The 20908-nt window shown below is 48.3% G+C and overlaps 1 protein-coding gene and 1 long non-coding RNA gene across 2 annotated transcripts; one reads left to right on the top strand and one right to left on the bottom strand.

Moving 5' to 3' along the window:
- LOC106505926 lies at positions 343-16611 on the top strand. The gene is made up of 3 exons (XR_001300826.2): positions 343-1832; positions 12678-12767; positions 16486-16611. It is a non-coding gene; the product is annotated as an uncharacterized LOC106505926 (long non-coding RNA).
- On the bottom strand, positions 4570-19251 carry MORN3 (MORN repeat containing 3). Its single transcript, NM_001243709.1, is given in 7 exon segments — positions 4570-4839; positions 6067-6147; positions 6435-6619; positions 9547-9706; positions 11802-11959; positions 15767-15936; positions 19049-19251. Coding segments are annotated over 5 exon segments (723 nt in total). The 5' UTR covers positions 15912-15936; positions 19049-19251; the 3' UTR covers positions 4570-4839; positions 6067-6072.

Below are 20908 nucleotides of genomic sequence, written 5' to 3'. Positions count from 1 at the left end.
TGGGGGTCATTTTAAAGAATGAAATATGGGAGTTCCTGTCATGGCACAGCAGAAACGAATCCAACTAGGAACCACGAGGTTACGGGTTCGATCCCTGGCCTTGCTCAGTGGGTTAAGGATCCGGTGTTGCCATGAGCTGTGGTGTAGGTCACAGATGCTGCTCCGATCCGCATTGCTGTGGCTCTGGTGTAGGCCAGCAGCTACCGCTCCGATTAGACCCCTAGCCTGGGAACCTCCGTATGCTGTGGGTGCGGCCCTAAAAAGACAAAAGACCAAAAAAAAAAAAAAAAGAAAAGGAGTTCCCTGTAGCCTAGCTGTTAAAGATCTGGCATTGTCACTGCTGTGGTTCAGGTCACTGCTATGGCATGGGTTTGTCCCTGGCCTGGGAATTTGCACATGCTGTGGGTGTGGCCAAAAATAAATAGTGAAATCATCAAAAAAAGCACAAACATGAAAAAATGTGGCAGTAACTAGACCATGAAAAGGCCACTTGTTTACAGCAAGAGCTGAGACACAAAGGCAAAGGGTCACCTTGTTCTACCTCAGCAAGTCGGCAAATTTGCAAATAATGAAAACATGAATAATGGAGATGAAGTGTTTATCTCCTCTAGCCATATGCATTAGTTACAGATACCCTAAATACTACCTCCTAAAACCAGGGACATTCCCCCACAATTCCATGATCAAATTAAGGAAGTTTGATATTGATGCAGTACTCTTTTCTAACACAATTTTCATTTTCAATTTTGTTCTTGTTTCAATCATGTCGTTTCTTGCCATGATTATTTTCATCAGGGATCAGGCACTGCATTGAATTGTCATGTCTCTTTATTCACCTTTAATTTGGAACAGCCTTTCTTTGTCCTTTGTAACATCAACATTTTTCAAGAGTACAAGCCAGTGGATTTGTAGAGTGCCACGTCCATCTAGTTTATCTGATATTTTCTCATTATAATTATCAGGTTTTCATTTTGGCAGGAGTTTTATCTCCATTTTGCAGATGACAAAAGTTGATGCCCAGAGAGGGTAAGTAATTACTGGGCAGAATTTGAGCCTAGAAGTCTGGCTCAGAGCTTAGGCCTCCCAAAAATCTCAGGCTAATTCTGGCTTTGCTTAAGAAATTGGAAGGTCCAGCAAGGAGCATTACTGGGCCCACCTTATTGCAGAACAATAATGAACAGGAGCTGAGTTGCAGCTACTCTTCCCCAGGAGATATATTTGCCACAGTCCCTGCCCTTCCCTATTGTCTTGTTCCTGTCTAACTTCATTTATGTTACTTGCCTGGCCCCAGTGGGCCATGGACTTGGAGAACCCTGTACTCTCCCCAAACCTGATGTAGAAAGGGGTTTTTTCAAAACAAAGGGCTCTGGTTGAAGTGAAAGTTGATTGGGGGAAAGTGGGCTTAAGCGCTTGTCTTTCTGTGTAGACTCGGACATGGCCAACAGCAGTTTTCATGGGCTGAGTGGGGGAGTGGGCCTTCTTTTATCCTATTGCAGCTTCTTTCCTCCATCCTGCGTCACATGCACCAGGACCCACCCCTCCCCTGTCCCCAGATGACCCTCTAACTGTGACAGAGTAAGATGGGGCGGGTGCCCCTGTGTGAAAGTCACTGCTCCTCAGAGAAGAGCTGAGCATCTTGCATCCTTCCCTGAAAGACACCCACCTCTCTGCTTCTGCAGAGTACTGGGATCCAGCTGGAATAATCTCAGGGCTGTGACTCTGTAGTCTTTTATTTTCTTTCCTAAACTTGCCTTAACTCAAGTATCATCAGATTGGCTTATAAAATGTGGATATCCAAGCCCTTCTGCAGATTCCTATTCAAGTTGGTCTGGGTATGTCTCTGGAATTTTTATTTTATTTTATTTTATTAGAGTATAGTTGACTTATAATGTTGTATTAGTTTTTGCTGTATGCTGTCTCTCTCTCTCTTTTTTTTTTTTTTTTTTTTTTTTGGCTGTACCTACCCCATGCAGAAGTTCCCAGCCCTGGGATCAGACCTGCACCACAGCAGTAACCCAAGCCACAGGAGTGACAATGCCAGATCCTTAACCCACTATGCCTCAAGGAACTTCTTCAACCTCTTCTCCAAATAGCACTCATGCAACTTGGAGAAACACAGACAGTTAAGAACACAGTCTGGAATTTCCTTATGGTGCAGTGGGTTAAGCATCCAGTGGGGTCGCTGCTATGGCACGGGTTCACTCTCTGGCCAGGAACTTCCACATGCAGCAGGTGAGGACCTCCTCCAGAAAATACAGCCTTGGAGTTCTTGTCATGGTTCAGCGGAAACGAATCTGACTAGCATCCATGAGGACGAAGGCTCGATCCCTGGCCTCTCTCAGTGGGTTAAGGATCCTGTGTTGCTGTGAGCTGTGGTGTAGGTCACAGATGTGGCTTGGATCTGGTGTTGCTGTGGTCTAGGCCAGCGGCTACAGCGCCAGTTTGACCCCTTAGCCTGGGAACCTCCATATGCTGCAGGTGCAACCCTAAAAAAAAAAATACTATCTCTTTAATTTCAGTTTTATGTTTTGAATATAATACATTCACAAGTTTCAAATACAGCAGGGAAAAGTTGCTGTCCCTCTCCTGTTCCCAGGTCCCCAGTTCTCCACAGAAAGAACCATCGTTGCCCGTATATTGTGCTCCCATCTAGAGAGATTTTTTAAAAAGCACACCCCCTACTTTTTCTGAAAAAAACAAAAACAAAAAATCGATAGTCTTCTTTACACACTGCCACTGTTGTGCACCTTAAAAGCATGGACCTAAGTTTAAGTACACTTTCTAGTTTGGTAACTTGTGAGACTCCCTGAACCTCTGTTTCCTCTAAAATGGCACAAATCATAGCAATACACCTTGTAGATTGTTGAGGGGTCGTGGGAGAGCACATAAAACTAAGCACAGGGCCTGGCACTAAGTGAGTGCTCTGTATCTGGTTGGTTCTGTACCCTGAGGCAGCTAGGCTCAGCTTCCTGGCTTCAGAGATACAGATGGAACCATGCCATGGGTCAGGCCAGCTGTTTAGGATTTAGATGGCAAACAGAACCGCAACAGTGTTACTGAACATTTCACTACATTCTGGGCACTTGTGGAGGGCTTGACAAACATAGTATTTCAAGATTATTTCATGGTATTACACCATTAAAGCTGGGTTGGATAATTCTTGGGTAGAGCTTTTATAACATGTTGAACAGGATCCCCAACCACTACCCACTGAGTGCCAGTAGCATTCTTCCCTGCCCAATATAACAACCAAAAGTGTTGCTAGGAGTTCCCACTGTGGCAAAATGGGTTAAGGACCCGGCAGTGTTTCTTCAGCAGCAAAGGTTCAATCCCTGGCCTGGTGCAGTGGGTTAAGGATCCAGCATTGCCACAGCTATAGCAAAGATAGCAGCTGCAGCTCAGATTGAATCCCTAGCCTGGGAACTTCTATATGCCACAGGTTTGGCAAAAAAAGAAAAAAAAAGTCCAGACAGGAAGAGGATAAGCAAAATCACCCTGGGATTAGAACCACACCATACTTCATCCTTCCAGTGACCACAATAACTCCATGTAGTTGGAGTTCCCGTCCTGGCGCAGCGGTTAACGAATCTGACTAGGAACCATGAGGTTGCGGGTTCGATCCCTGCCCTTGCTCAGTGGGTTAAGGATCCAGCATTGCCGTGAGCTGTGGTGTAGGTCACAGACGCGGCTCGGATCCCACGTTAATGTGGCTCTGGCGTAGGCTGGCAGCAACAGCTCCAATTAGACCCCTAGCCTGGGAACCTCCATATGCCGTGGGAGCGGCCCAAGAAATGGCAAAAAGACTAAATAAATAAATAAATAACCCCGTGTAGTAAGTACCATTATTGTCCAATATTAGGCATTAGACGGGAGGAAACCTGAAGACAGAGAGGTTGAGTGATATACCTAAGAAATCAGTGCTGGGGTTCATACTCAAGCAGTCTGCCTGCCAAGCTCCTGTTCCTACCCATTATGTAAGAATCCCTCTTATCTTGCAGGACTGTTGTCTAGTTTAGAAACAGAAATCTGCTTTGCAATTAACCTTAATACATATTTGTAATTTTTACCTATGGGAGCAAATCCTCAAAACACCCCTGTGAGATTTCCACAGTCCCATTTTACAGATAGGGCAACTGAGGCCACTTGCTTAGGGTCACAAAGCCAGTAAATGAGAGGTCCTGGGACCTAGCTGCACATTAGAATCAGCAGGGGAACTTTTTTTTTTTTTTTGGCTGCACCCATGGCATGCAGGGCCTGCACCCCAGGCCAAGGATGGAATCCACACTACAGCAATGACCTGAGTTGCTGCAGTGATAACCCTGGACCCTTAAGGCACTGCACCACAGGAGAACTCCCTTAATGCCAAGTCTTGGTTACCCATGTAACCAGAGGCAGGCTGTATCCCCTCCCTGGAATATCTCAAAGATCAACTACCTGGAGGCACCTCCGCTTTCTGCCTAGGGTGAATCCATGCAGCCCATGGGGACCTTTTCCCTCTTCTCCACCTGAAGTCCCTCCCAAGGCTCCCCCCCGCCCCCCGGCTCCCCAGTCACTCACTGCTGGCCTGGCTCACGCTGCCAGATTCTCATTTATTCTCACGCACTCAGGGACAGGGTCTGAGAATGAAGGCCATAACAAAAGGGTCCCCAAGGCCAGCTGGGAAAAGAAGCACCGGCCTTCTACTGGTAAGGAATGATCCAGGGCTGGGAGAAGTGAGGTGTCTTCAGAGGGTGCCAAGGGTGTGCCAGAGTTGTCAATTGCTCCTCCATCAGGAGCCACACTGGTCCAAGCAGTTGGGTGACTCTGGTTTGAATTCCTCCTGAAGTGCTAGTGTTCGCTCTGCAGGGACAAGGGGTGGCATTTCAAAGATACTGTTCCAGGAATTCCCATTGTGGCTCAGCGGGTTAAGAGCCTGACTAGTATCCATGAGGATGCAGGATTGATCCCCTGGCCTTGCTCAGTAGGTTAAGGATCCGGCGTTGCCATGAGCCGTGGTGTAGGTCAAAGATGCATCTGGGATCCAGTGTGCTGTGGCTGTGGCATAGGCTGGCAACTGCAATTCAACGCCTAGCCTAGGAATGTCCATATGCCGCAAGTGCGGCCCCAAAAAAGAAAAAAGAAAAAAAAACCACCAAAAACCCTGTACCAATACTCTCTCCTGAACCCACTTACACCCATGCCAGGAGGGGCTCACACTGCCTGAGGTCCCACTGGACAGGTGGGCAAGTGGAGGCCCAGGGCAAACCACCTTCCTCAAGGACGAGCAGACCACCTGACTCTAGTCTAGAATTCATCCCAGTAAGCCCAGGGTGCAAATGGGAGGATCTGGGCAAGACTGGAAGGACCTGGTCTTCAGGGAGAAGAGTTTTGAAGGGGAGGAACCAAAAAGGACACCACCAGGGGAGTTCCTGTCGTGGCTCAGTGGTTAACAAATACAACTAGGAACCATGAGGTTGCGGGTTCGATCCCTGGCCTCACTTAGTGGGTTAAAGATCTGGTGTTGCTGTGCGCTGTGGTGTAGGTCACAGATGAGGCTCAGATCCCACGTTGCTCTAGCTGTGGTGTAGCCCAGCAGCTACAGCTCCGATTGGACCCCTAGCCTGGGAACCTCCATATGCCGCAGGTGCGGCCCTAAAAAGACCAAGAAAAATTAAAAAAGGGGGACCAGCAGAACTGGAGGAGGCAAGAAACCTCTCTGGGAGTTCCCATCATGGCGCAGTGGAAAAGAATCCAACTAGGAAACATGAGGTTTCGGGTTCAATCCCTGGCCTCACTCAGTGGGTTAAGGATCCGGCATTGCCATGAGCTGTGGTGTAGGTCGCAGACGCGGCTCAGATCTGGCGTTGCTGTAGTTCTGGCGTAGGCTGGCGGCTACAGCTCCAATTGGATCCCTAGGGTAGGAACCTCCATATGCTGTGGGTGCAGCCCTAGAAAAGACAAAAAAGACAAAAAAAAAAAAAAAGAAGAAGAAGAAACCTCTCTGGTCCTGTCCCTGAGCCCTTGGCCAGAGGAGATCAGGAGCTACCTGGACCACATCAGAGGGTGGCAGATGTGCTGGGCCCTCACCTGACATCAGTCTTCTTCTTGTGTCTTCTTGAACATGGCCATAGCTTCCTCTAACACTCCATCAGGGTCTAGAATTTTGACCTGGAGGGAAATAGCAGGGGTTGGTTTGGGAGCATGGAATGCCCAAGCTGCCAGCCTTGGGCGTGCTGCCAGCTTTTGGGGTTGCTGCCTGATTCAGAGGGGTGCGGCATGATTTGGTGGTGGTGTGGGGGGGTACTGCCAGCCTCTCTGGGAATGCATTGACTGAAAACAAAATCTTGTTTGTTTCCTGGCTGGGCTGGGCCAGGCCGGAGGTGTGGCTGGGGTTGCTGTTTTCTTTTCCTCTCTGGGTTGGGTGTGGCTTCAGGAATCTGATGAGAGCTGCCCACCTCAGGAATGGGGAACTTGGTGGGCTCAGGGGCCTCATCACGACCAAAGTCAATCATTGTGCCACACTTGGCCACACTGTCGACCCAGAAGCCTTCAAACAGCTGACCATGGTCCAGGTGGAAGAAACGCCCCAACCCATTCTTCATGCCTCTCTCCCAGTAGCCTTCATAGCGGTTCCCGTTCTCTGGTGGGGAAGGACAGGGAGTCATCAGTGCTGGCCCACTGAACCAGAGCAGACTACACACACCCGGGCTGAACCCTCTGCCATTCCCAGACTAGACACCATGCCCCCCAGAAAGCTAGAAGGGAAGCAGGTTGGCTGGAGCATGCTGGGCCAGGTGGGTAAAGTTAAATCTGAGACCACCAAATCATAAATCTTAGAGCCCTGAGTGTCAGTGACTTCCAGTTTCAGACCTGGTTCTCATCTCACCTCCACTACCTATCTGAAGTTGGATGAGGAATATCATTTCCTAGCTGTAAAAAATGTAGCTAATAATACAGATAGGCTTTTTTTTTTTTTTTTTTTTTTTTTTGTCTTTATAGGGCTGCACCTGAGGCATATGGAGGTTCCCAGGCTAGGGGTTGAATCTGAGCTGTAGTCGCCAGCCTACGCTATAGCTACAGCAACCCCAGATCCAAGCTGCTTCTGCAACCTACACCACAGCTCATGGCAATGCCAGATCCTTAACCCACTGAGCAAGGCCAGGGATCGAACCCACAACCTCATGGTTCCTAGTCAGATTCGTTTCCACTGTGCCAAGACGGGAACTCTGAGATAGCCAATGTTTTACCAGCACTTACTCTGCCCAGTTCCATGCTATGTTTCTGACCTCCTTTCTCACAAAAAAACAGCTCAGTGGAGAAAGGCAGACTCCATTTTACAGGTGGAACTTGAAAATCTCAAGGAAGTTGATTGACTTGCTCAAGGTCACAGAACTAGGAAGTGGCAGAGGCAGGATGTCACATCAAATCCTTTTCATCCCGGAGATTCATACTCTTTTTTCCTTTTTTCTTTTTTTTTTTTTAAGGGCTGCACCCATGGCATATGTGGGTTCCCAGGCTAGAAGTCCAGTTGAAGCTGCAGCTGCCAGCCTACACCACAGCTCACAGCAATGCCGGATCCTTAACCCACTGAGCAAGGCCAGGGACCAAACCAGCAACCTCATATTCCTAGTTGGATTAGTTTCCACTGTGCCACAACAGGAACTCCCATACTCTTTTTTTTTTTTTTTTTTTTTTTTTTCTTTTTTCATGCCGCACCCATGGCATATGGAAGTTCCCTGGCTAGGGGTCGAATCAGAGCTACAGTTGCTCCCTACGCCAAAGCCACAGCAATGCAGGATCCAAGCCTCGTCTGTGACCTATACCACAGCTCATCGCAACGCCAGGTCCCTGACCCACTGAGCAAGGCCAGGGATCAAACCTGCATCCTCATGGATACTGGTTGGATTGTTTCTACTGCACAACAGGAACTACCCAGGGACTCATATTCTTAATCAGGAATCAATTCCACCTCTCATTCGATGGTGGTGGTGGTGCAAAAATAATGAGTTCCCTGGTGGTCTAGCAGGTAAAGGATATGGAGTTGTCACTGCTGTGGTGAGGGTTCAATCCCTGGCCTGAGAATTTCTGCATGCTGCCGGCGAGGCCAAAATAATAATAATAATAAAGCCGGGAGTTCCCGTCATGGCGCAGCGGAAACGAATCCGACTAGGAACCATGAGGTTTCGGGTTGGATCCCTGGCCTCGCTCAGGGGGTTAAGGATCTGGCATTGTTGTGGCTGTGGTGTAAGCTGGCAGCTGTAGCTCAGATTCAGCCCCTAGCCTGGGAACCCTCATATGCCGCGGGTGCAGCCCTCAAAAGACAAAAAGATAAAAAACAAACAAACAAACCTAAAGCTAACATTTCTCAGCTCAGACAGTAGCTGTGTGATTGAGCAAGTCACTTAACCATTTTGTCTCATTTCATCATTTGTAAAATGGGAACAAGAGTAGAACTTGCCTTGTAAAATTATTATGAAGATTAAATGAGCCCATACACAGACAAGACTTAGAAGAGTCCTGGGTAAACTCTAGATCAGAGGTCAGCAAACTTTTCTGCAAAGGGCCAGACAGGATTTTTGTTATTGCAGGCCATAGGGTCTCTGCAGAAGATCATCAGCTCTGCCATTGCCGCACAAAAGCGGCCATGGACAATACTGTGTGCCAATAAAACTTTATTTACAAAAACATGCATTGGGCTGGATTTTGCCCAAGGGCCATAGTTTGCTGAGCCCTGCTACATATTAGCATGTAGTGATGTCATTAAACACTTAATGTTACGTATCATGCTAAGCACTTTACAAATATAAACCTCATTTAACCTTCACAATAACCCTAGTTAAATTTTACTTTTACCCTTACTTTACAGATGAAAAAACTGAAGCATAGAGAGTTTAAGGAAATGAACTGCCAGAGGTTCCTCAACTAATAAGATCTTGAGCCAGAATTTGAACCCAGGCAGACTGGCTCCAGCATCCAAGTCTTAGAAGTGATGCACTTAGAGCTCCTTCACTGTGGGGGCCACAGCAGGCACTCACTCACTAAACCAGGCCTATTACTAGAATTCAAAGGGAATCCCTTAGCACTTTTGGCCTCATGACCAGATTGTATAACCTTGAGCAAAGGACTTAACTTCTTTGTGCCTCAGTTTATTTGTAAAGTGAGGATGACATGAGTACCTATATATAGGATTGCAGTGTGGATTAAATGAACTCAGGGCTGTATAAGTGTAAGCTACGCCACAGCAATGCCAGATCCAAGCCACTGAGTGGGGCCAGGAATCGAGCCCTCATCCTTATGGATACTAGTCGGGGTTTGATACCGCTGAAGCAGGATGGGAACCCCCCTCCAAAAGACAATATCTTAATTGTTTACATTGTTAGGCTCCCCTTTAGTGTATAAACTCCCTGAGGGCAGGGACCAGGTCCATCATTCACCTTAACTCACTCAGGAGTAGGGGTGTGCTGGGGCGTGGCCCGGTTAGGGACCCGGTCTCGCCTCCGAGAAGTGTGGGTTAGGGGCGTGGCTTGGGGCGTGGTCAGCAGGCCTGGGGCGGGGCGGGGCACTCACTCAGGCGTAACATGCCCTCCCCGTCTGGCTTGTCGTTACACCACTGGCCTTCGTAGATGTCGCCATTGCTGTAGTACATGCGGCCCCACCCGCTGCGCTGGTTGCCACACCAGTCACCCTCGTAATACGCCTTGGGTCCGAAAAACTGGATCCCATAGCCCTGAAAGTGCAAAAGTGTCCCTGCTCACTGACGCCCCACATCACTGGGAACCCCCACCACCCTCCCTGGCACCCAAGCCACACATCTTATTTCTTTCCTGCTTCCTCTCTCAGCCCTCCTTCCAAGCTGTGTATTGAAAAATCTCCCAGGCTCTCCAGTTCCCTCTAGCCTTGTGCTACCCTCTTCCTGCAGCCCTCCGATATTTCTACCCTCCCCACTGGTCTTCCTCCGACACTTTGGCATTCTTCCAGGGCTCCGTGCACCTGCCATACAGCTGCTAGATCTTTACATAGCCTACAGTAGAAGGATCTTTAGGTAGCCTGTCTGATGACATTTGCCCTATCTTCCCAACTCTAATTTGACCCTATTAAAAGTCTAAGATGCAGTTCCTGTTCCATGAGGATGCAGGTTCGATCCCTGGCCTCATTCATTGGGTTAAGGATCTGGCGTTGCCACCAGCTGTGGTGTAGGTTGCAAAGGCAGCTTGGATCCAGTGTTGCTGTTGCTGTGGCGTAGGCTGGCAGCTGCAGCTCGGATTTGACTCCTAGCCCTTGGAACTTTCATATGCTGCAGGTGTGGACCTAAAAAAAAAAAAAAGGCACAGATACCTCTGAGAATCAGACCAAAGCTACAGAACTTCTCCCCAGAAAAAATGAACATAAATACATTTATGCAACAGCAGAAAATCACGGACCTCCCAGCAGATCACACCTAAGGAGGCTGGGTTAAGCAGCCCGAAATTCCTCAAAAAATTCCTCAAAATTCTGATCCCCCACAAATAACCTTCAAGGCCTCCACCTCCCTCCTCCCTCCCACCCCTGTGGGCAGACACACCTCGGTGTTTAATAACTCCTTCCTTTTGCTACTTCTACCTCTTTTGCTATTTCCCCTTCTCCTTTTTTCTCCTAACTCCTTGCATCTTTTGGTATCACCATCTACAGGAAGCCTGCCCTGAATTCTCAGTGGACTTCCTCTGCACTCCTGTGAAGAACCTCTATCCTAGCACCATATTATATGTAAATTATTTATTTGTAGGAGCTCTGTCCCCATTGACAATAAATAATTTTGAGAGTAGAGATCATGAAATCCTGGACTCTATGGGCTTGCCAGCCATGTGACCCCAGGCCAGGCACATCATCTATTGCACTTTTCTGAACTTGTTTCCTCATCAGTAAAATGGGAAGAATAATAATAACAATAATAGGAGTTCCCGTCATGGCACAGCGGAAAACGAATCCAGCTAGGAACGATGAGGTTGTGGGTTCAATCCCTGGCCTTGCTCAGTGGGTTAAGAATCCAGCATTGCCGTGAGCTGTGGTGTAGGTCGCAGACATGGCTCAGATCTGGCGTTGCTGTGGCTCTGGCGTAGGCTGGCGGCTACAGCTCCCATTAGGCCCCTAGCCTAGGAAACTCCATATGCTGTGGGAGTGGCCCTAGAAAGACAAAAACAAAAAACAATAATAATGTTGATGTGAAAGTTTTACAACATATTGTGTGCCAGGGTCACAGTGGCAGTTGTTGAATAGCAGTACTGTAAGATTAACTGTCTCCATGACCTAGGGTGAGGATTTAGGTGTTTATGGGTTGAGGACCTGCCTCTGGCTGGGTCCTACCCCTCAGGAACTTCCTCTCTTGGCCAAGGGTGTGGCCTCTGCTTTCTTTCCTGTTACCATTTTTCCCACCACCACCTCACCTCTTATCAAGTCCCAGCAGAAGAGGGATTCTCAGAAAGGGTTGCCCAAGGAAAAGAAAGCCAGGAAATGAGTATGGGGAGGAGAGTTTGCCCCTTCACAGCCTGGCTGGCTGCTCCTCCATACAGGGTTTCAAGGGCTCCTCCCTGGGCCCTCTCCTCTTGCTTCCTGTTTCCTGGGTTTTGTTCTGAGAAGGCTTGACCCACCCCTTCCTTCTACCACCCACATAGCAACCCTGTTCACCCTCACCCCCCATCTCTCCTCTCTTTCTCCCAGGCCTCTGGACTGCTTCACACACACACACACACACCACACACACACACACACACACACACACACACCACACACACACACAGCCTGCTTTCAGTATAACCCAAGCCCAGGGCATACTAAGAATCCCTCACAGATTTCTTATCGCCTCTCCACCAGCCTGAGTAGACTCTCCTGTGCTTTCCGGTCTTTTGGTCAGGAAGGCTGAGCGTGCCATAGCCATCTCGCTTCCCAAACTTCCAGTCCCCTTCATAGATGGCTCCTTTCTTCTTCCAGACCTGTGTTCCTTTCCCTGGGACGCAAAGATGGGTCAACACTACAAACATGGCCTTCAGGGGGTTGGGGGTGGGAGGAAACAGGTGCTTTGTCTGCCTGGGGTGCAGAGGCCCCTAGACTGAGACAATTCTCAAGGACTGGGTCAAGGGCTATACCTAGTCTCTAAACCCCCAGCACCCAGGAAAACCCCAAGAAAGTTCCATTTCTACAGTCCTGAAGCCAAACAGATATAGCAAACCCCAAGCAGAAATCTGCTCTTTCAGTGTTTCGGCTTCATCTTTCAACAAAACTGAATGGACTAGCCAGATGGTCAGGATTTCTAGAAAATGTTCTGCTTATTTCTTTAGTTCTCGGGAACATACATGGAGACTTTCCTCCTTCCATTCCAGCCACTTCTGAGTTCTCCACTCCCATTTTCCATTCTGCCCTCCAACCCCTTTGGCATTTATGCTATTCCTGGAACCCACCAGATATGCTTCTGCCTTAGGGCTTTTGTACCTGCTTATCCTTTGGCCTGGAACACTCTTTCCCAAATATTCTCTCACTCCCTACCTCCTGCAAGCCTTTGTTAAAATCTCATTTTCTCACTGAGGCCTGTCCTGACCATCCCATTTAAAATTATAAACCTCTTTTACTCCCTTACCCTGCTGTCTTTCTTTCCCATGTCACTTGTCAACACTTAACATCAGAGATAATTCATTTATCATTTATTGTCTATTGTCTATCACTTCCAGGAGATTGCACATTCCACAAGGACACAGACTGGTCTATTTTGTTCATTGCTCTATTTCCAGCGTGGAAGAACAGTGCCTGGCATGCAGCAGGTGAGCAATATTTGTTAAACAAAGGGATGAACACAATGTTTATGGAGTACCTATAGGCGCTAATTCATATCCTGGTCCTTGGTAGCTCAAGAACAAATTCAGCATTGTCCCTGTGAGTGTTCTGATCTAGCACCACAAAATTTAACTCTCTGGGACTCAGGTTTCTCATCTGTAAAATGGGGATAAGAATATCTTATGGGGTTGCTCTGATCACTAAATTAGTATAGGTGGGACATTTAAGACAATGATGTCAAACAGGAAAGATGCTGTCAATGATTTTTGCCCTTAAGGTAGGGTCTAGTCACACTGTAGGGGATGAAGGACATTAGCATCAGTCCTCCTGCTGTTTAGTTCCTTTCTAGAATCAGCCCTCCCTCACTCTCAAGCACAGAGATTTTCAGGGGGCTGACTCCTCCTCCTCCTCCCAGCAAGCCTAGCCAATCAGTGTATTCTACCCACCTAGGCCACTGTGATTGGCTCAGTGAAGGGCATGTGACCCAGTTGGTCCAATGAGGCTTTGCCTCCCAGAGGAAGGAAGAACTTACCCAGGTCTATGAGGCCCTATATGATTGGCCCTCCTGAACTGCCCCTCACTCTGTGTTCCATCTACACTGGCTTTCTAGTCCTGATCTTGAACAGGATGTGATACCCCAAAGCATCCTTCCATTTCTGTTTCCATTGGCTAGAAGAGGTGCTCCCCCTGGCTGGCTAATGGTTTTCATTCTCTAGGCTTGGCTCCAGCATCACTTTCTGACCATCTATGTTCTCATGGCCCCTCTCAAGGTTTCTCTCTGGTCCTTTTTACATCCCAATATTACCACTTTCAGCTGTGTGGCCTTGAGTAAATCTCTTCCTCTCTCTGAGCCTGTTCCTCATCTGTCAAATGCAATATTACCTATGGTGCAGATCTGTGAGAATGGAGGCACCCTGAGGGTTAGAATTCTTCCAGGTGCCCAGTAGAGGTTCTGGCTGGACTAGGAGCACAATGAGTGATAACAGAGTGAGTGGTCTAGGGAAACCAGTGAGGCCACCCTTTCCTTGCCCAGAATGATGACTCTCTTGACTGCTTCTAATCTGCTTATACTACAGCAGCCCCCTTCAACTTGGTCAAAAGGTGAATCAGGAGAGGGGGTGTTGGGCCTGGCTTCTCCCACCCGCTTTCTGTAGCTCCAGCTCCATGGGCTCTATGCCTTCAGGGTGTGCAGGGAGGTGGGACTCACATAGAAGAAGGGCTCAGAAGGCCACCTCAGCCCACAAGGTCATATCACTGGTGGCATCCAGAGAATGGGAAATGGCTTTCTCAAAGTCACACAGCAACTCAGTGGTAGAGCCAGGATCAGAACTTCAGGGTCTTGAGCCCTAGTTCAAGGATCTGTCCACACCACAGGCTGCCCATAAGAACCAAAACATGCAGGCAGACATGTTTAACCACACACAGAGCTCCAAGCAGCTGCATAAAGTCTGGTCTTAGAGTTCCCTTGTGGCATAGATAGTTAAGGATCTGTTGTTGTCACTGCAGCAGCATGGGTGGCTGCTGTGGCATGGGTACAATCCCTGACCCTAAGAGTGGGTGGGGTCAACTTTGGAGGGCTTCTTGGACAAGGAAGATCTTCTGATCCCTGACATGCTCAGCTCTTAGAGAACATTCCCGAAGTTCCCCTTCTGCACAGACCCTTGGCTATATACTTGATAGATGTCATCTCTTAACAAATAGGTCTTATTCCCATTTTACATATGGGGATACTGAACCTCATTTTGGTGTAGTAATCTCTCAGGGTCACAGTTGGTGGAGCTGAGATTCTGACCCTGGTTTATGGACTCTAAAGTACTTAACACAGAAAGGCAGGAGAGAAGAGTGGTTAAGAGCAGAGTATCTAGGAGTTCCTGTTGTGGCTCAGTGGTAACAAATCCAACTAGTATCCATAAGGATGAGGGTTCGATCCCTGGCCTTGCTCAGTGGGTTAAGGATCTGGCATTGCCATGAGCTGTGGTGTAGGTCACAGAGGCGGCTTGGATCCTGAGTTGCTGTGGCTGTGGCATAGACCTGCAGCTGTAACTCCCATTTGACCCCTAGCCTGGGAACCTCCATATGCCACGGGTACAGCCCTCCAAAGACAAAAAAAAAAAAGAAAGAAAGAAAAAAGAAAAAAAGGCAAAGAATCGGGAATTGCAAGACTGGATGGAGAAGCCACACCACATTTTTGTTTGTTTGTTTTGTCTTTTGTCTTTTTAGGGCCGAACCCATGGCATATGGAGGTTCCCAAGCTAGGGGACCAATTGGAGCTGTAACTACCAGCCTACACCACAGCCACAGCAACTCGGGATCTGATCCATGTCTGTGACCTGCAGCACAGCTCATGGCAACACCAAATCCTTAACCCACTGAGCAAGGCCAGGGATTAAACCCCCATCCTCATGAATACTAGTCAGGTTCATTAACCACTGAGCCACGACAGGAACTCCCACTTTTTTTTAATTATTATTTTCATTTGCTTCACACACAACCTTTTTTGAGTAAAATTTTTTTTTCCTACAGGGCTTAGTTTGTATCACAGAGTCTGCTAGTTAGACCAGGAGCCAGCCCAGTTAAAGTCAGAGCCTCAATTACTTGGGTGGATGGTGTTAATACTCCCCCTTCCCCTCCAGTTTGAAAGGCTGAGTTTGAATACTAGAATCCCAGCTGGGGGCCACCTTTTTCTCATGCTAGCCAGCCCTAGGCTGAGCCCAGGTCTCAGAGGGTAGGGAATGAGCCAGTGTCCTGAGAACCTGGCTGAGACTTCGGCTGGTGTCTAAAGACCACCTTGTCCCCTACTGGTTCCTGAAACCTTTGCTCAGCTAAAGTCAGGGTTGAGTTTGGTTCCACAGCCCCAGCATGCAGAGGCCTCTGGCTGGCCCAAGTCATCATTCACTTCTTAGGAACACATCTTATGTCCCCAGTAAGTAAGGCAAGTTGCTTCCTCGGCCCCAGTCCTCCACCATGGCCCAGACCCCACACTTACCGTGTTTCATGTTGTCCTTCCACTCTCCCACATAGTGGTCGCCATTGACAGCATACACCTGGTGCCTCAGTCCATTCTTCTGGGACTTCTGGTCCCACTCTTTCCACAGGGGATCCGACTTTTTCGGGCACTTGGAGATAGGCATTTGGCTGCTACTCTTGGACCAGAGGCTGCTGGCAAAGGGTTAGCACATCAGGGGCTCAGTTCGCCCCAAGTAGCACCAGGATCCTGGGGCTTCCCTGGGCAGACACTTGTCTGAGTTTAAGTGGGGTGAGTCATGTGTATTCTGAGTCCCTGGAGCAGATGAGCAGCCCTTGGGGGGATTCTTTTGTGCTGGACTGACCCTTGGCTATCCCCTCCCTTGCCTCTCCAGGGCACCCCTGGGGCGGGGGATCTGATGGCACAATTGCTTGGGATGGGAACCCAGGGAAACCAGTAGAGCAGGGGGTTTGTGATGACTTTCAGTGCTAAAATTGGGACAGTGCTAGGCACAGCAGGACAGGTGATCACCCTCCTACCTCTGACCTCTGCCTGGGTACTCTTCCTGTTTGCCTGGTTAGGGTTTTTTTTTGTTTGTTTGTTTGTTTTATCAGACCTGCGCTCTCCTCCCTGGCTTGCCTGGTGGGGTTGTGGAGAGACTTTGGGTGGTCTAAGGTCTGTGCTCTTCCCATCCCCAGGATCTCCAGTGCAGACATTCATGTCCATTTGTCTCTCTCCAGGGAACTTGTGCAAGGTGATAAAGATGGTCTCCAGGAGTTCCCGCCCTGGCACAGTGAGTTAAGAACGTGAGTGCAGCATCTCAGGTCACTGCAGAGATGCAGGCGCAGTGGATCCAGCATTGCCACAGCTGTGGCATAAGAGGCAACTGCGGCTCAGATTCCATATTTTGGTCTTTGGTCTTTTTAGGGCTGTGCCCAAGGTATATGGAAGTTCCCAGGCTAGGGGTTGAATTGCAGCTGCAGCTGCCAGCCTACACCACAGTCACAGCAACAGTGGATCTGAGCTGTGTCTGAAACCTACACCACAGCTCATGGTAACACCAGATCCTTAACCCATGAGCAAGGCCAGGGATTGAACCTGCATCCTCATGAATACTAGTCAGATTCATTTCTGCTGAGCCACGAAGGGAACTCCCAGATTCAGTCCTTGACCTGGGAACTAACATCTGCTGCAGGTGTGGCCATAAAAAAAAAAAAGAAAAAGAAATCATCCAAATCATGGGGATCCTTGTTTCCCCTCTGGAAACGCCATCTATCCTGCTCCGTGGGCATGGGAAACACACACACACACACACACACACACACGCAGACACATTCCAGTAGTGCTAGCAGCTAGGCATAGGGGGGTGGGGGAATAGGAAGATAGAGGAATGAGGGCATGGGGGTGGAGGAATAGAGTGAACTATTTATTTATTTATTTATTTTAGTTTTTAAAATTTTTTTGGTCTTTTTGCCATTTCTTGGGCCGCTCCCGCGGCACATGGAGGTTCCCAGGCTAGGGGTCTAATAGGAGCTGTAGCTGCCAGCCTACGCCAGAGCCACAGCAACGCGGGATCTGAGGAACCTCATGGTTCCTAGTCGGATTCGTTAACCACTGCACCACGACGGGAACTCCAGAGTGAACTATTTAAATATCAGTAGGCAGAGATATTAACAAATCAGCATGACCTCAGGGCTGAGCAGGTTTCAGGAGACAGTAGTGCCCTAGGCATCCACACACCCAGGGCTGGCATCACAGGTTCTCAACCTCAACAGTGCACAGGGCCTGGTCCTTAGAAGGGCATGTGGGAGTTCCCATCATGGCTCAGCAGAAATGAATCTGACTGATATCCATGAGGACCCAGGTTCTATCCCTGCCCTTGCTCAGTGGGTTAAGGATCCTGCGTTGCCATGAGCTGTGGTGTAGGTCGAAGACCCGGCTCAGATCCCATGTGGTTGTGGCACAGGCCAGAGGCTACAGCTCCAATTCAACCCCTAGCCTGGGAATCTCCATATGCTGCAGGTGCAGCCCTAAAAAGACAAAAAAAAAAAAAAAAGAAGGGTATATGCTTGGTTTTGGCTCTGCTGTCACTGTTTTGAAATTCTTAATATTTTATGAACTATGGCCTCGAATTTTCAGTTTGCACTCGGCCTTGCCCATTAAGTAGTTCCCTGTGGGGCCACAGCAGGGGCCTCCAGGAGTCTGACCAGGTTGGCCAACCAGACCCTACTAGCTAGTACATTTTTTTTTTTCGGCTGTGCCTATAGCTTGTGGAAGTTCCTGGGCCAGGGACCAAAATGAGCCACAGGAGTGACAACAGTAACCATAGCCACAGGAATGACAACACCGGATCCTTAACTCGCTGAGCCAGGAGAGAACTCAAGCTAGTACATATTTTGACAATCATGCCTAGGAGCTGGGAGAGTCACTCCAGGCAAAGAAAATGGCCAGGCAAAAACTGAGCAGAGGGAAACAGTCTCATGTCCTAATTTTTTTTTTTTTTTTTGGCTTTTTTTGGCTTTTTTAGGGCCGCACAGGAGGCCTATGGAGATTCCCAGGCTAGGGGTCTGATCGGAGCTATACCTGCCAACCTACACCACAGCAACGTCAGATCTGAGCTATGTCTGCAACCTACACCACAGCTCATGGCAACGCCGGATCCTTAACCCACTGACGGAGGCCAGGGATTGAACCCACAACCTCATGGTTCTTAGATTTGTTTCTGCTGGGCCACGATGGGAACGCCTCAGGTCCTAAATTTAATGTTTTTCTTTTTTCTCCCATTTGCATGTACCACACATGCTATGATTAATCTTTATATTGGAATTAATTCACTTTAAAAAAATCAATACATTTATCCAAGAAAGAGATTTTACATATCATTACTTAAGCCTTAGCTAGATACTGGGGCTTACAGCTGAGATTAACAAATGTTTAGAGAGGTGTTAATGCCATATTAACCCCAAACTGACACTTTCTCCTTGGTTTACTCAGAACTGTAAAAGAACTCAGAATCCAGTAACTTTCTCACCAGGTCACTGAGTGTTACTTAACGCTTCATTAATATAACTCATCCTCTCACACTTGGATAGAGCGGTAGATTCTACCCAGGAGGAGACTGCAGTCTTAATACATGAACTACTGATAGGAAAAGAATGCCTTGCAACGCGGTGCGCGGATTCTGCCCGGGTTGTTTTGATACTGAATGACAGTCATTACCACCATGGAAGGTGGAAGGAGTGGGGCCCAAAAGGCTGGGGGTCAGTCGCCAGCTCTTGCCCAGTCACATCTGTGCCCTCTCACCTGCGCACTCCTGCCGGTTGGAGAGCAGAGTCGCAGGTTACTGCCTCCAGCCTCAATTGCCGCCCGCTGCGCGCGCACTGGCGTCCAGAGCCTGACCAGGGTCGCTATGGCAACGCGGGCCCCAGCAAAGCCGCGAAGCAGGGCCCGCCCCTTCCTGCCCAGACCTTGCGCTGGCGGGGCCGCGCGTGGGGAAGGCTGCAGATGCTACAGCTGCGCGAAAGAACGTCATCGGGCATGTGGAGGTCCAGTGCGGGCTGGTGCACCCGGCTGGTAGTCTTCCACACCCCAAACTCCTCTCCTGCCCTAGGTTCTCCTGGGCGAATACAATACCCCAAGCCGGCCTGAAAGGGTCAGAGGCTTTTCTGCCAAGTTGCAAAGACAAAGGTGAAAACGTGAAAGGAGACCCAGCATTACACCTGTTCTTTATTTTGTGGGAGTCTAGCTGGCTCCTTTGAGAATCTATGGGAAGCTATATAGCCCTTCCACACCTGAAGATGCCTAGGCTTTACATATTCACAAGCCCACCAAGTCCTCAGCTCACTGCATTCAGGGGCTCTCCTGGTCACTCAGAGTAAAAGCCACAGTGCCTACAATGGCTTCAAAGCCCTGTGTCATCTGTCCACCTCCGTCCCTTTTTCTCTGAGCTTGTCCCTGCTCTGCATACCCAATCTCACTGTACTGGAGCCTCACACTTGTTTCCTTGCTATTCCTGGAAAATGCTGGGCATGTTTCTGCCTCAGGGCCTTCGCCTGTTCTGTGCCCCCCGTCAGGCCATCTCTACCTCCAAATAGCAGCCTGGATCACTCCCTGCTCTCCAGGGCTTTATTCAAACATCATCTCAGTAAATCTTTGGACCATCTTATATATATATATATATATATATATATATATATATATTTTATTACTCAAATGAATTTATCACATCGGTAGTTGTATTATGATCATAAAAATCTGATTTCACAGGATTTCCATCCCACAGCCCAAGCACATCCCCCCACCCCCCAAACTGTCTCCTCCAGAGACCATAAGTTTTTCAATGTCTGTGAGTCAGCATCTGTTCTGCAAAGAAGTTCCGTCTGTCCTTTTTTCAGATTCCATGTCAGTGAAAGCATTTGATGTTGGTGTCTCATTGTATGGCTGACTTCACTTAGCATGACAGTTTCTGGGTCCATCCATGTTGCTAAAAATGCTGGTATTTCGTTCTTTTTGATGGCTGAGAAATATTCCATTGTGTATATGTACCACATCTTCTGGATCCACTCCTCTGTCGATGGACATTTAGGTTGTTTCCATGTCTTGGCTATTGCAAATAGTGCTGCAGTGAACATCGGAGTACATGTGTCTTTGCGAGTCGTGGTTTTCTCTGGATAGATGCCCAGGAGTGGGATTGCTGGATCAAATGGTAGTTCTATGTTTAGTTTTCTGAGGAATTTCCATACTGCTTTCCACAGTGGTTGCACCAATTTACAATCCTACCAACAGTGTACTAGGGTTCCTTTTTCTCCACACCCTCTCCAGCACTTGTTGTTTGTAGACTTTTGGATGATGGCCATTCTGGCTGGTGTAAGGTGGTACCTCATCGTGGTTTTGATTTGCATTTCTCTAATAATGAGTGACACTGAACATCTTTTCATGTGTTTCTTGGCCATCTGTATGTCTTCTTTGGAGAACTGTCTGTTTAGATCTTCTGCCCATTTTTGGATGGGGTTGCTTGTTTTTTTGGTATCGAGCTACAGAAGTTGTTTATAAATTTTGGAGATTAATCCCTTGTCAGTCAATTCATTTGCAAAGATTTTCTCCCATTGTGTGGATTGTCTTTTTGTGTTGTTTAGGGTTTCCTTTGCTGTGCAGAAACTTTGA

This window comes from Sus scrofa, chromosome 14, assembly GCF_000003025.6.
Source record: "Sus scrofa isolate TJ Tabasco breed Duroc chromosome 14, Sscrofa11.1, whole genome shotgun sequence".
Taxonomy (NCBI): Eukaryota; Metazoa; Chordata; class Mammalia; order Artiodactyla; family Suidae; genus Sus; species Sus scrofa.
The sequence above is the reverse complement of the archived record's forward strand: the minus strand, read 5'-3'. Positions and strand labels throughout refer to the sequence as shown.